The sequence below is a fragment of the Mercenaria mercenaria genome, chromosome 4 (assembly GCF_021730395.1).
Source record: "Mercenaria mercenaria strain notata chromosome 4, MADL_Memer_1, whole genome shotgun sequence".
Lineage (NCBI taxonomy): Eukaryota > Metazoa > Mollusca > Bivalvia > Venerida > Veneridae > Mercenaria > Mercenaria mercenaria.
Window position 1 is genome coordinate 51,054,721 of NC_069364.1, and position 14,556 is coordinate 51,069,276.

Consider the following 14,556-nt stretch of genomic DNA (forward strand, 5'->3'; position numbering starts at 1 on the left):
AAAGGGTGTGGGAAGGTAAATTCAAAAAGTCCCGAATGAATCTATTTTGGACAGCCTTGCGGGTTTTAGAGAAAACTACCAATATATGGAGCACATAAAATGCAAAAATTTGCAATATAGGTTTTATTGCAATAGCTTATTGTATTAGCGCTTGGGACACTTGCTGCTGCAAAACGACCATTTACAAGCTTTGACGTTCCCATCCAGTTCCTTTTATGTCCATCTATTTTTGACGAGGTACATCTTATAAGATTCTTTCCGATTGGTTTCAGGTGCAGATAAGAATATCCGGCTGGAGGGTAACTATTTAGGCGGTAATGAGGCTTTGAAGTTTCCCAGCACCGGTGAAATCCAAGAAAATTCCAGTCCGTTACAAATAAAAATTCTCAAAAAAACCCAAAAAAACCCGCTGTTATATAGGTTTCGTTTTCTGACCTGTTTCGTCGGACCTTTAATTGTGTTTCTCTTGATGATCTACCTTCTGCAAAGGCATTAAGCTTATGCTTGTATATAGTTCCGCAGGTTTTCTAAGTTTTATGGTTATCTTACATGAGCATTTTTGTGTTTCATATGTGACAGTTGTGCTTTTCATAACCACTGCGTTTGTTGAGTTTTCGCCTGACGGTGTCACTTATATTTACAATGTCCTGTGACATTTTGCATGGGATGAAGAGTGAGGTTTGTGCTTAAACGTTCAAGCAGTGATTTTGCAACTGATCGTTCTAAAGTGGCGGTCCACAGTGTTTGTTGAATTGCTCGTTTTTTACTCGTAATCTATATTTTTACTTTATCCTATATGTATTTTAGTGTATATATTGATCGGCTGTATTGATGCAGTTTGAGGGAGCTGCGTTCTGGGCACGTAGTTGTTTGTTCTATTCAGTATACATCCTTGTTGTTTTGAGAAAAATTGAAATTTTCTTAAACTTATGTGTCATAACAAGAAAAAAAAGCAAATAAAACATAGGACACAACAGGTAAAACTAATTTGAAGGAAACTCGTGTACCATTCATAAAAAAAAAGAAACCTAAAACATGCGTAATGCAAAGTCTCATATTTCATGTCTAAGCTTCTTGGCTAACAGAATATAGAAATAGTAAATGTTTTTTTCCTGTATTACTAATCATTTTCTGTATTAATAATCAGTTCCTACATTAATAATCAATGAAGTTTTCAAGTAGAGCAACACTTACGACCAGTTGTAGAGTGTACATAAAGTATACGTGGCTTTCCCTGTTGAATATTCATCCTTGCTTTTTTTTCCACTTTACCCTAATACCCGACACTTTTACCTATCCCTCACCTCCCTCTCCTTTTCTGTATTTTACATATGATTAAAAAATAAACTTATTAGATTTTTTAAGCAACCTGCCTATAATGTCTTCCGTTACAGTGTCTTTCTGTTGTGGGTCTACTTTGCGATGCAGGGCTTTTTGGTTGTGTTTGGGGTGCTCTGTGCTTCCAGGAAATCTATTCCTACCTTTTATTTTTGAAAGTACCCGCTTGGACTACATTTAAACTTGTAAACAAAGTGTTGGCTGAATGGCGAATATGTTCATAGTAAACGTCAATAAAGATCTAAAATATTAGAAACGATGTGAAACGTATTATTTCAGCCTTTATGAATACGTAGATAACACAGGCTCACAGCTGAATTTAGTTGAAATCCGCTTCTGTCGAATGCGATATGCATGTAGTGTCTACCAGCATCTTGATCGCCATATGGAATCCAAGCCGCCCTTTAACGGGCTCACATGCTGGCAAAACCTCAGTCAGCCAGTCAAAATCTGCAAGCATTTAAGCACGTGATATGGTTCGAACCATGTATTCTGGAAAGTCAACATGACAAGTTAATATATTATTATAATTTTTATTATTTACCAGATTTTTATAGCGCCCTTTTCATCTATAAAATAAACGTTCAAAAGCGCTGTACAAACTACATATCACAGAATGATATGGACACACGATACAACACACAAAATATATCTAAAATATATATTAATATATATGTATATTAAGCATAAACAGGTTCACAAATTATGGTCTATAACCTTTAAATGGATGAAAAGTCACAAACACTTGTGTAATATCCAAAAAATGTATACAACTTTGCAGGCATTCTTGCGCATAAGTACACTTAAATTGTATTGTAAACGCACGTCACATAAAATAGTTAACTGAATTACATATTACACTATTTGATACCGGAAAGATCAACAGCCTTCAGCCTGCTAATTTCTTAAATGGACTGGTCTTTCTTTCAATTTGGACAGAACCACTTATTAATCAAACGGGTGTTCACTGAAAATTTATCGACTGATAGCGAACAGTGCAGGCCATGATCAACCTGCATGGATGTGCAGGCTGATCTTGACCTGCACTGGCCGCAAAAGCAAAATCGCTTGCAACCAGCAGGCTAAAGGTTAACAATAATATTACAGTTTATCTTATACTTTTCTTTTAATAAACTGTAGTATTTTCTGAAAATAAAATTAATGATAATTTTCATGAGAAATCTCTAGGACAATGAAAATCAGCCTGACAAGTGTATACCTACACGATAACAGAAACATTTAAATCGGCGGTCATTTTTAACAACATTTTTTTTTTTGTTGGATTTAACGTCGCACCGACACATGATAGGTCATATGGCGACTTTCCAGCTTTAATGGTGGAGGAAGACCCCAGGTGCCCCTCCGTGCATTATTTCATCACGAGCGGGCACCTGGGTAGAACCACCGACCTTCCGTAAGCCAGCTGGATGGCTTCTTCACATGAAGAATTCAACGCCCCGAGTGAGGCTCAAACACATATTGGTGAGGGGCAAGTGTTTTGAAGTAATTTTTTTAACAACATTATAGCGTTTCATAGTCATGGTTAAACCAAAAAATATATTAAAACAAATTAAAACTATTTAAAACTAAGAATAAGGCAATTATAAATGATGTTAATGATTAAAATGGATTTAAACACGGAAAATCCAAGTAAAAATGATTACAGGTTACACTATTCGGACAAAATGTTTTCAGACGAACATGTATAACACATGAAAGAAAGGTTTTCCGCCATTTTCTTGACTAAAGACAGTTCTAACTTTTCAAAGTCATACACATCTGTGTTTTTATTGTTTATCAAGAACAGCAAATGGTTTCCATTATTTTGGTCGTTTAAAGAAAGTTTCTGAAGACAGTCCATTCTCACCTTTTCTACCACTTCATCTCCATGCAAATCGTTTCTTTTGATAACATCTATGTCCACTTGCGTACGAATGAAGAAAAAGCTTTTCCCTTCTTTGTTAAGAGTTTGTGTTAGCCATTGATCGTTTTCAGTGACTCTTTGAGAGGACAATATCAGAAAGAAGTCGTAGTCTGTGTACATTAAAACCCTTTCTTTATACTTCTCTTTTGGAAATGACTTTGTTCCAACACCCGGTAGGTCCCAAAGAATAAGATTTCGATAGTGTGGATGCTGATACGGTGTTGGTTCTTTAGTAGTTTCTACAACATCTTCTTCCGCGTACGATTTATCTCCCCTTTTTACATTTCGGAATGCATTGATGAAGCAAGACTTTCCAGCACCCGCCTCACCAACCACAGCAACATTAAATGCATTAAGACATCTTCCTTTTGGTTCTTTTTGAAACTTCACTTTTACATCGCTAATATCTGGAAAATGTTTACCATGTATGTCATTTACTTCTTTTGACAGCTTTCCGTTACCCATATCCTGAAAGAAAGATTTTAGCTCCAAAGTCATATACATCCATTTAGAAAACAAGAGGGACATCATGGCCATTATTGTGCATGCCCGACTACCATTAGGCTTAATGACAAGTTGAACATCAAGGCCAAAAGGCTTATTTTAGATATAACAAGCTCATGATATGAATGCAGATACAACTTTGAGAGGTTAAGGTATACTATAGTAACAGGTGTTACATTCCAATTTAATTAACCCGCCCGCTTAGCTCAATAGGGAGAGCGCAAATCTACGGATCGCGGGGTCGTGAGTTCGATCCCCGGGCGAGGCGTATGTTCTCCGTGACGATTTGATAAAAGACATTATGTCTGAAATCATTCGTCCTCCACCTCAGATTCATGTGGGGAAGTTGGCCGTTACTTGCGGATTTGTACTGGTACAGAATCCAGGAACACTGGTTAGGTTAACTGCCCGCCGTTACATAACTGAAATACTGTTGAAAAACGGCGTTAAACCCAAAACAAACAAACAAACATTCAAATTACAGTTCGATTACTAGGTCATCCGTGTTTACACGTTTACAACCCAAAATCTCCCTACTTACAAAAGAACCTTCTACTTTTTTTATTACGTCTTGTTTTAGCTTAAGCTCACGTTTTTCTTAAACAAGACACACTAAAATTTGGAACCCTGAGTTAAGGTTACAAAACGCAATCTTTAATGTTTACAAACATGATGTTTACGCAAACGAACTGTATATATATTGTCCGTAAGTATTGACCTGGCACTCATTAATTTTCGCCAATATTTTCTGGCGTTTTCGTTAATTTACGCAATATAAGTATCATGAAAGTATCTACATTACTAAAGTAACATGTAAAGTTAACCGATGACACGGTGGTGTAGAGGTAAGTTGTCTGACTTCTACGCACGTTACCACGAGTTCGAAATCACTTACTGAATTGAGTTTTTTTCTTCAATTTAATGTATTCCAAGAGCTATACTTCTTTGATGTATTGTATTGTTATCGTTTATATTATTTTATGTATCATATTTCATGAATTTTAATTCTTTTCTCTTGTTGTATTTTTTTCTGGAACGCTGGTGACAGATAGTTTGTCTTTTTATCTAACATACTTTTAAAACAATTTTATTCCACTTTTTACAACGGGTAAATATGATTACACTTAATAAATGAACCATAAATATCACGAAACGTTTGATCAAATGAGAAATAAGTCTGCATATAAAATTTGGGGAAAAAAGATATGGTAAAACGTAGGACTCGAACCCACAATCCTGATATTGACAGGTAAACGCTTTGTCCGCACAGCTACCTGCACATGTGACAATATATCAGTTAGGAATTATATATGTAATATTTAGTTATATCGCTATTTATGTTCGGTCACCGAAAATTAATTTACGGAAATATACGGAATATTCATGAGTGTCAGGTCAATGCTTACGGACAATAACTATTGCGCAGTCAAGGGCGCATAACCGCTCAATAAATTGTCTTAATTTTAAGCAACAATCAATATTGTTGTAAATATCATAGGTGCATCATTTAACCGTTTCTAAATATTGAATATCTACAACATGATTCTGTACGTTTTAAAATATATAATATTTAAACTGAAGATGGTTTATGCTGTTATTAAAGTAAATACACTGGCTACTTTGAATTAACGGATTCTACTGGCTTCATATGCAAACGGGAATAGTTTTGCCGGAACCAGATTTTAGCTAAATTCGATTATTTTTTCTCTCATCTAAATGTATTTAACTAATGTAGCTGTTGTTAATTCATTTTTGTTTGCGGAATAAAAAACATGATAGAATATTTCAGAAAAATAATATCAATAAAAAAATCTGCCGCCAGTTTCAGTGTTGGAATTTCGCATAATCAAAATGTAATGCAATCACTTTTTTAAATCTATCAAGTTTTTACATTACGTCATGTTCGCAAATACCGTGCATGAGGTCAAAATGTGTAAACATTTGACCAAACACAAATGGAAAAAAGTGTCCTAATCTAGAATATTACTACGGAAGAGCATTAGTGCCAGGTGTATGTTATTTATAAACTCGAAATTTCGAGTTACTAAGTCGAAATTTCAAGTTAATATCGAGCTAATATCTCGAAATTTCGAGTTACATAATTCGAAATTTTGAGTTAGCAAGTCGAACTTACGAGAAACTAAGTCGAAGTTTCGAGTTACTAAGTCGAGATTTCGAGTTATTAAGTCAAAATTTCGAGCTACGTATCTCGAAATTTCGAGTTACTAACTACAGTAGCTTACGTTGATGTATAGGTCCTGGCCAAGATTAGGTACCTGGTATATCCTTCGGGTAGCCCTATAGGGTCATATGATTAAGATGACCGGGCAGCGTTTGCTCAATAAAAATATCACTATTTAAACCGTTTAAGTCTAGGAGGTTTTCGACCTAGTTTCCATATGGCAAGGAAATATAGACATACCCTACATGAACGTGCAGTAATGAGTTTGACCAAGATTGGTTACCTGGATAGATCTAGATATTAAGGAAAGGTCATAGAAGGTGACCGGGAAGTATTCAAACTTAGAATATTTTACCATTTTGACCATATCTGGAAGGTTTCCGACCTTGTTCGAGCTCCTAACACCTGAACATACTATACATGTAAATGAAGGTATATACAGATTTGGAGTAGCTCTGGAGGCTATGGGGTAAGTCATACATTGATTATGGTTTATGTTCAAGTCGCTACATGTTGGGCATAATCTATTGATGTGTAGAAATAAGATGATTCCGCTTCGAAGAGTCAAAAGTCGTCCATTGCATTTTTGGCCTTTAACAGACTGGCAGACATTCAAATTTTGCTGATAAAAGGGCAAGGTAAGTTATTAACATGAAATTTCGACTAAGTATCTCGAAATTTCGAATGAAGTAACTCGAAATTTCTCGAAATTTCGAGTGAGTATCGCAAAATTTCCAGTCAAATATTTAGAAATTTCAAGTTAGTAACCCGAAATTTCGAGTTAGTATCTCGAAGTTTCGAGTTAATAGATAAAACGCACCTGGCACTAATGCTCTTCCGTATATTATAAAGTTTGTATATTACTTGTTTATAAAAGTCAGGGTTTGATATTGCTTTTTGCAGAAATGTCTATTATAAAATTTTCAAACCAAATCACAGTTGCAACAGTAAAATTTAGTAAAATATTTCCGCAGTTTATGATAACGGTGGCCACGCTGAAGAAGATTATTGTTATTAATAAGTGACTGCGTTCATTGAGATGTTCAATATTACCACTGCCCAATTGGAATTCTTACATTCTGTCTAAATGTGTTTAGAATTGGTGAAGGAATGGAACTGTTGCTGCAGTGTAAACACAGTTAAATACGGCATGTCAATTATTCCTGACCTATTGATTTGATAATACTCTTAATCAAACTTGAACAAGATCTTAATGTCGTTAACATTCTTTCTAAATACGTGATCTAGCATTGTGTAACCATTGTTGAATATGGCATATTTAACAAACTAATTGCGGACGGACGAACGACAGACATTCGTCTATACTGGAAGCTTACCATGAGTACATTGTATTCAGGTGAGCTAAACAGCAGTACAGCATTTTTACAGTCTATAGTTGTTGAAAAGTAGTGTTCACTTTATAGTAAAGGCAGCTGGTAGTAAAATGTTAAAAAGCATTATCGACGTAAGGGAGACACCTTGGTCAATTTTAAGAAAAGAAGTAGTTCTCGATCTTTGCCCTTTCTATGCATATTATAGTACAATATACAATATTTATACAACTTTAAAATGAACTGTTTTTAATATAGTTCTAAAACTTGATGAATGATTGTACCGTTGTTCTGAATTTACAGAAATATACCAAGTAATTATGTGTACCGACAAACCATGATATTTTGCCAATATCCTTAAAATTACTCGCAACATATTTAGAAGTTACTGCCGAATTTTACACAGAGTCCAAAAGAAATTAATGTAATATATTTATTTTTCTACCAGAGTCGTAAAAAGACACGCATGTTATATTGAGTAAATTTCTATGTCAGAGATTTATCGGTTTGGTTGTAAAGTCAACATCAAAATATACCCTTACATCGAAATCCACTCAAAATAATGTAAACCATGTTGTTATATCAGTCAAATTGTAATGTAAGTGTGGAAAATCGTATAAGTTGTTATTCTCAATAATTTTACAGATATTGATCAAATGTGTAGTTATGTATCAAAACGTTTGATGGTTAGATGTTAGTGATTTTATCATTAGCAGACATGCACAAACGTCCAATAGAAATTTCGTACATGTCATTTTAGTCGCAGATCTACCTACGATTTTCACTGAAATGCTCGTAATGAATATTTGACTTTGTTTTAACATATTCTTCAAGACGTGAACCATTTCTTGCTGTTTAACTATACATTAAACCTACGCACTTTATTTCTTACAACAAACTTTTGAGGACAGACTTGTCTGGTCCCTAAAATCTTCTTCATTTACATAATGACTTCTTTTCATGTGAACGTTACATTTCGGGTTCATATTTGAAAGTTCTCATTAAAACACTGGAAGTTAAAAGGATATGCTTTATTGGTTTTTGCTATATGTTGCAAATCCGAATCACGCACTTCACAAAGAGACTTAATGCGAAGCAATTAAAGAAATTAGGAAGTCAAAAGTTGTATATTTTGCGATAAACAAGGGTTGGCACGCTGACCGGTGAGAGAGCATTATAACGTCAATTATGACGTCAAATAACAGCACAACATCCGGTTCATTACTACTAGGAGTATAATTTCTATAATAATGTTTTAATGAGCATGTTACAATGAAAATACAATATAGACTATGCATTCTTGTGGTTTATCGTCTGATTTACCACAGTTCATGTTCATATGCGTGGATATTTGATGTGCATCCGAATACCAAACGATAAACAACGCGAAAGCAGTACTGAAATTATAATAGTCAGAAACACGTTAGTTGTAATAATGATATGCAGTGTTTGACTTTGCAGTAGAAATCCCAAGTTTTGTGACATGAAAACGAATCGCTTCAGTTTCTAACACAGTTTGCGTGTTAAATATATTATATTCTATCGTTGAATAGGTTGCATACTTTCAACAAATACTATTTGCCTTTGACAAATGTTAATTAGCAGGCATTGTTAAATATTTCTCTTTTTTTAATATTCACGTACAAAAGCTGCTTTTCAATGGGAATAACATTTCCGTGTTTTGTCCACTGAGAGAGGTCCCTGAATCAAAGTTGTATTAGTGTAAATTGTTACAGCAAAATGATTTAGGTTGTCGCCTCATTCAAATGCATCAGAAATTGATGGTGATTGTGACAGCATTTCCATCATCTGCTCGTTTAATGTGTGTGCGTCTTCAGAAATAGCCCTTAGAAGACTAGTCAGGCATCCGACACAGACAGCATAGGAAAGGCCTGCAGCTATTACACTGCCAAGTATAGGGACAGCAAATTTCACCACATTTTCAGTACCTTTGGAAATAGCAACTGATGCACAGAGTCCAGTAACACTTTTTACAGATGCTGAAATTATGAAACTTTTAAGTTCTAGTTTTTTCTTTAGTAGTTCGACTGTTGTATCCAGCGCTAGTGCGTTGTTTTCCATTGTCTGATCGTCTAAGCCAAATTGTTTCTTGAAGTCTGTAGCTGCTCCGAAAAGAATCCCAATGTCAACAGCGACACCAATACCCGGAACAGGAACAGCAGCACCAGCGGCCGATGCGATTGCATACAAAAATATTCTTTTCTGTAAAGCTGTTTGTTTTGCTTTTATGACATCTTTTGTCAAAACAGTTAAAGAGAGGACAAGAGCCTCACGTTTTTCTGCCGGAAAAGTTTCGATTAACCTTGTTGTTAGCTTATCGAAGTCGTAGGTGGTTGACTTTTTATTGTTTATCAAGAAAAGTTTGCTTTCTACCTCACAGAATCCATCTGCTTTCAATTTCTTTAAACAGTCATCACGAACCTTTTCTACGACTTCTGTTTCTTTTAAATCATTTCTTTTCATTACGTCTACATCAATCTGCGTGCGAACAAAGAAAAATCTTTTCTTAGCTTTGGTAACCTCTTTAGCTAACCAATGATCGTTTTCTGTAAATCGTTGCGATGACAGAATAAGAAAAAAGTCATACTTTTCGAATTTCACCTTTTTCAAGTACTCCATTTTCGGAAATGCTCCAGTTCCAACCCCAGGCAGGTCCCAGAAGACAAAATTCGGATGCTGAGGATGTTGATATGGTGTTGGCTCTTTTGTTGTTTCTACGACATCTTCCTCTGCAAACAATTCTTCGCCCCTCTTTACATTACGAAACGCATTGATAAAACACGATTTCCCAACACCAGAATTGCCAGTAACAGCAATATTCAATGGTATAGTTTTCCACTTGTTATTCTCCGAGTCCAAGTATTCATGCAACTTACGTAGACCTCCTATTTTAAATGCCGTTTTTATAGCGTTCGCGTGTTCCTCTGATAGCTCCTCTTGGTCCATATTCTGAAATATTTACATTTACTGTATGTTTCGTATAGAAATAAAAAAAACGCATAACAGATTCAGTGCAGTGCTATTCCGCGAGATGACACGGACGGTCTGATTCATTCGCAATAAACTTAAACAAAACGGCGTCGGTCGATTTCTTTTTTTTTTCAAAAATGGACGCCTACATTGTAAAAAGGACGTCAAATTATAGGTAAAACGTTTTTCTATCTGGCGGTAAATATCAAAATGGACGGAATGGATATGACGTTATGACATTTTACTGGATTCAACGTTATCTATAACGTGCGTAGGTATTTTGGCGGTAACAAGATCGATAGGCATATATTTATTTTGATTTTCTAATTCACATGGGAAGGAAACATTTTTTTTTTGTAAGTTGTAAAAAATAAGGATTGAATGTTATTTTTTGTGCGTTTAATAAACCATATCGGGAAATATTACAAATCATCCAAAAATCGCTTAACATGATTCATTGATTTGCAAAAAGTTTAAAATTGGATTTTTTAAAACCGGTTTTGCATAGCGATTACAACTGTTCTCGAGATCGAGTACAAGTGTGGAACTGCCAGCATAATAGATGTACATATCCGGATATGAATTATGTAAATCAATTAAATATAAGAAACAAATGTATTCTATAATATTACCGCTTTCATGTAATTTATCGCCGCATAAGTCCATTTATTCTTCACTTCTTGTAATCGTGTAATGCAATCTTATGACAAGATAAGCTATACATTATGTTTATTTAGTTTGATATCGGATTTCAAAGTTAGACTGACTGATAATACTCATTCTTTTGATAGTGCGTGTGAAAATTTATGTCTGCACTTTCTATCTTATACTTAAATAGACTACATCTTAATGATTCTAACCCTTATTTCTGACGCCATATTATATCGCATAAAACATGTGTAAAGGCAGATTGATATCGATTAGATGTATTCATAATAGTCTCTTGAAAGATCATGCCATATTTCATAAAATATAGTGATAAAACAATCTCATTTTCCTGTCTAATATGTTATCCGCGCAGTCTGTTCAGGGTCCATGCTGTTCGCTTTCAAAGCCTATTGCAATTAAAGAAACCGTTAGCGAACAGCATGGATCTGGTCTGGATCCATGCTGGTCGCAAATGCACTATGTTGGTTTTCTCATGGTGCGGCTCAATTATTATTATCTTTTTTTTTTGCTTTTGAAATTTTGAAATGTTGTTAATGTATATCGCTTAATTTCAGAAAAGTACTTCCAGTGTTCTTTAACATAATGGCTAAATAGCATAAGACGGGTTATCTATTATGTTCAGTATACATGTAAATTGTTATAATTCATTTTTAACGTTTATGTTGAACAAAATCAAATGACTGAAATGATTAAAAGACTTACCTTACCTATCCAAGCAAAAATACAAGGAATGAAAATTAAGTTTGTCTGTGCTGTCGATCTGATTACATTTCAAACTAAATATGTAAGCTTTAACTGATAAAAAGTTTTGTGCTGATTTGATTTTATCCACGTTTTGTGTCAACTTGAAGCCGTAGTCAGTATCTGATATCAAACATATTATCGACCACATATATATGTTTAAAGATATATCCTGGCGGAGAATTTTCTAAACTTTTGCTTGCATGTTCTTTAATATAATATTAAAATGAAAACAAACCTCATAACTATCGATCGCCATGTTAATTTTTGTACTTTGTCTGCATTTAGAACACCACTTTTTTGCATTTACGCAATAAAAAGGGTGAAAATATATGTTATCAAATTCATACAATTATCGTATGAAATATCTATATTTACTTTATAATAGAAATGTCAAATAGTAATCTTCAGAGATCCTTGTTATATGTGTTGTCCATGTATCAGATCTGGAATAGCAGATTTTCCAGGTAAAATATAAATGTTTTTGTAAATAAAATCCTAATGCGAAGAATCGTACACATTTCCTTGTAAATATATATCTATATGTAGGTATAATCGGACACTGGAAAAAACACTCAAGGTCACCCTGTTTGTTTCTGCTGAGCTTTATAACATTGAATTATCCCGCTTTATTTGATAAATTAATATTTCATTACACATTCTGCCTATGGGCGATTTCTACTTTTTAAGAAAATACCGGTAATTGAATACATTTTCAATCTTCCCATCTGACAATTTCTTCTGTGAGTAATGGCCATTTTCACATGCTGGTGACACAAGTCATGCCGGCTTCTTGCTATCTTTTTACTGCTATCTTTTTACACTATTGTATTTGATAAAACCTAGTCACTTGTTAAGTAACTCATATCTGGCATGTAACATTTTTGAGTTAAATTGTTTCTTACATCTTAAAGTGATCAGCTCACTGAGTTCCAGTGACCTTTACCCTGCTAAATTTCTAAAATGGACTGGTCTATCACTCAATTTGGGCAATAATAATTTATTATTCGAAGAAACTTTCGCTGAAAATTTACTGATTGGTCAACACAGGCCGCAAAGACTGAATATCTTGCGGGCAGCATGCTAAGGGTTGAATTACCCACATTAACATCTGTTTGGTGAAAGTGAATGTGCAAAGCAATGTGCACGCAGTCTGGCAACTCCTGGATATATCTTTAAGGAAAGAAATGGCTGTTTTAAAGGAATTGTATCACTTTCCTTCAGTACTTACTGCTCTTCATTCTCAACAATAGTTAAAACAATCCCTTACTGGCTAGATAATAGTATTTAAAGACTTTTTCATAAGTATCGTCAAAGTGTTGACGGACAACACGTATGTTTGCGTTAATATTCGCGAACATCTCCTCGTCAAATAATTTTGATTTTACCATCCACTCAGGCTTCACAGCTCTATGATATCTTTCTAGAGGGTTTTTCACAGCGCAATAAAGCGTCTGTAACGTAACATTAATGTGAAGAAAGTTCGCCAGTCTGTAAGTTTCTAGTATGGTATTGTTCTTCAGATCTTCATATACCAGAACATGGACCGGCTTCTTGTACCGTGTCATCCAGAACAGGGCCATATCCTTCCAGCGTTTAGAAGAGAATTTGACAAATCGTCTCCATCCTGAAAATAATTCGCAAAATGGCAAATTTATACACAATATCTTTGGTAAAATATCTCTTTTAGTTCATGGCTTGATGCGGTGCTAAACACAGGTGTTTGAAGCTCAATCAACAAGTAAATGAAGTATTGCCATGCAATACAAAGTCCCCTACTGGTAGGCACCTATTTTTTTCTACTACAGTATAACATAATGAACTGATATCTGTCAATGATGTATAAACAATATTTTACAATATATATCATATGTTATAACAAAACACTTGGATTAAAATTTGCATGTATAAAAACCTACAGTTGTTTTTATATGGATTTTTTTGGCCAATTATAAATTAAAAGGTTATCATACAAGTTATTTATAGTATTATAGTAACAGCAAAGGGAAATTAATCCTGAAAAAAATTCTATGATAAGTCCACACAAAACTCTTTACCAGGTAGAGATAGGTCAGAATACACCTAAAAATTCGATGTAACATGCATGTTGTACCACAGAAAGGTGGTCGTGATTTTTCCCTACGGCCAGTAATAAAAAAGTAACATTATAATCTATTTATAGTAAAGCAAAGGGACGTAATTCTAAAATCAAGGGTGCCTCATGGTGGTGAACATTTGTGCCAAGTTACATCAAAATCACTCCATGCATGAAGAAGAAATGCTCCGGACAAAGTCATTTTTGTATCTGACTTTTGGCCTCTAAGTGTGACCTTGACCTTAGACCTAGGGCCCGGGTTTTGCGCATGACATGTTGTCTCATCCAGGGGAATATTTGTACCAATTGATATTTAAATCCTGTCTTGCATGACAAAGTTATAAACCGGGCAGGAAAAAAATCCTACTGACGTTTGATTTCTAAGTATGACCTTGACCTTTAAGCTAGGGTTCTGGGTTTTAGGCATGACACGTCATCTCATCATGGGGAACATTTATGCCAAATAATATTGTAATCCCTTGATGGATGACAGAGTTCTGGACCGCACAGAAAAAAATGCCTATTAACGTTTGACCTCCAGCTGTGACCTTGACCTTTGAGCTAGGGGTCCGGGTTTTGACACGTCGTCTCATCATGGGGAACAATTGTGCCAAGTAATATTAAAACCATTGACCCCCAATTGTGACCTTGACCTTTGAGCCAGGGGTCCGGCTTTTGCGTACGACACGTCGTCTTATCATGGGGGACATTTGTGCCAAGTGATATTAAAATCCTTTAATGAATGACAGAGTTATGGACCGGACACGAAACAGACCCTGTT

At 34.9% G+C, this 14,556-nt stretch overlaps 2 protein-coding genes across 3 annotated transcripts; both read right to left on the minus strand.

Annotated features, from left to right (window-relative positions):
• Positions 1-3,010: 3,010 nt before the first annotated feature.
• LOC128556627 (interferon-inducible GTPase 1-like) lies at positions 3,011-3,799 on the minus strand. Its single transcript, XM_053542191.1, has one exon. The coding sequence runs from the start codon at positions 3,797-3,799 to the stop codon at positions 3,011-3,013; it is 789 nt and encodes a 262-aa protein (XP_053398166.1).
• Positions 3,800-8,317: 4,518 nt separating this feature from the next.
• Positions 8,318-11,776, minus strand: LOC123551671 (interferon-inducible GTPase 5-like). 2 transcript variants are annotated; one of them, XM_053541133.1, is made up of 2 exons: positions 10,903-10,990; positions 8,318-10,249 (listed from the first exon to the last, which is right to left on the minus strand). In XM_053541133.1, the coding sequence occupies exons 1-2, from the start codon at positions 10,909-10,911 to the stop codon at positions 9,038-9,040; spliced, it is 1,221 nt and encodes a 406-aa protein (XP_053397108.1). In that variant the 5' UTR covers positions 10,912-10,990; the 3' UTR covers positions 8,318-9,037. The 2 variants fall into 2 exon arrangements, with proteins under 2 accessions (XP_053397108.1, XP_045196694.2); XM_045340759.2 differs by lacking the exon at positions 10,903-10,990 and adding an exon at positions 11,642-11,776 and having other exon boundaries at positions 8,319-10,249.
• Between the last annotated feature and the right edge of the window lie 2,780 nt (positions 11,777-14,556).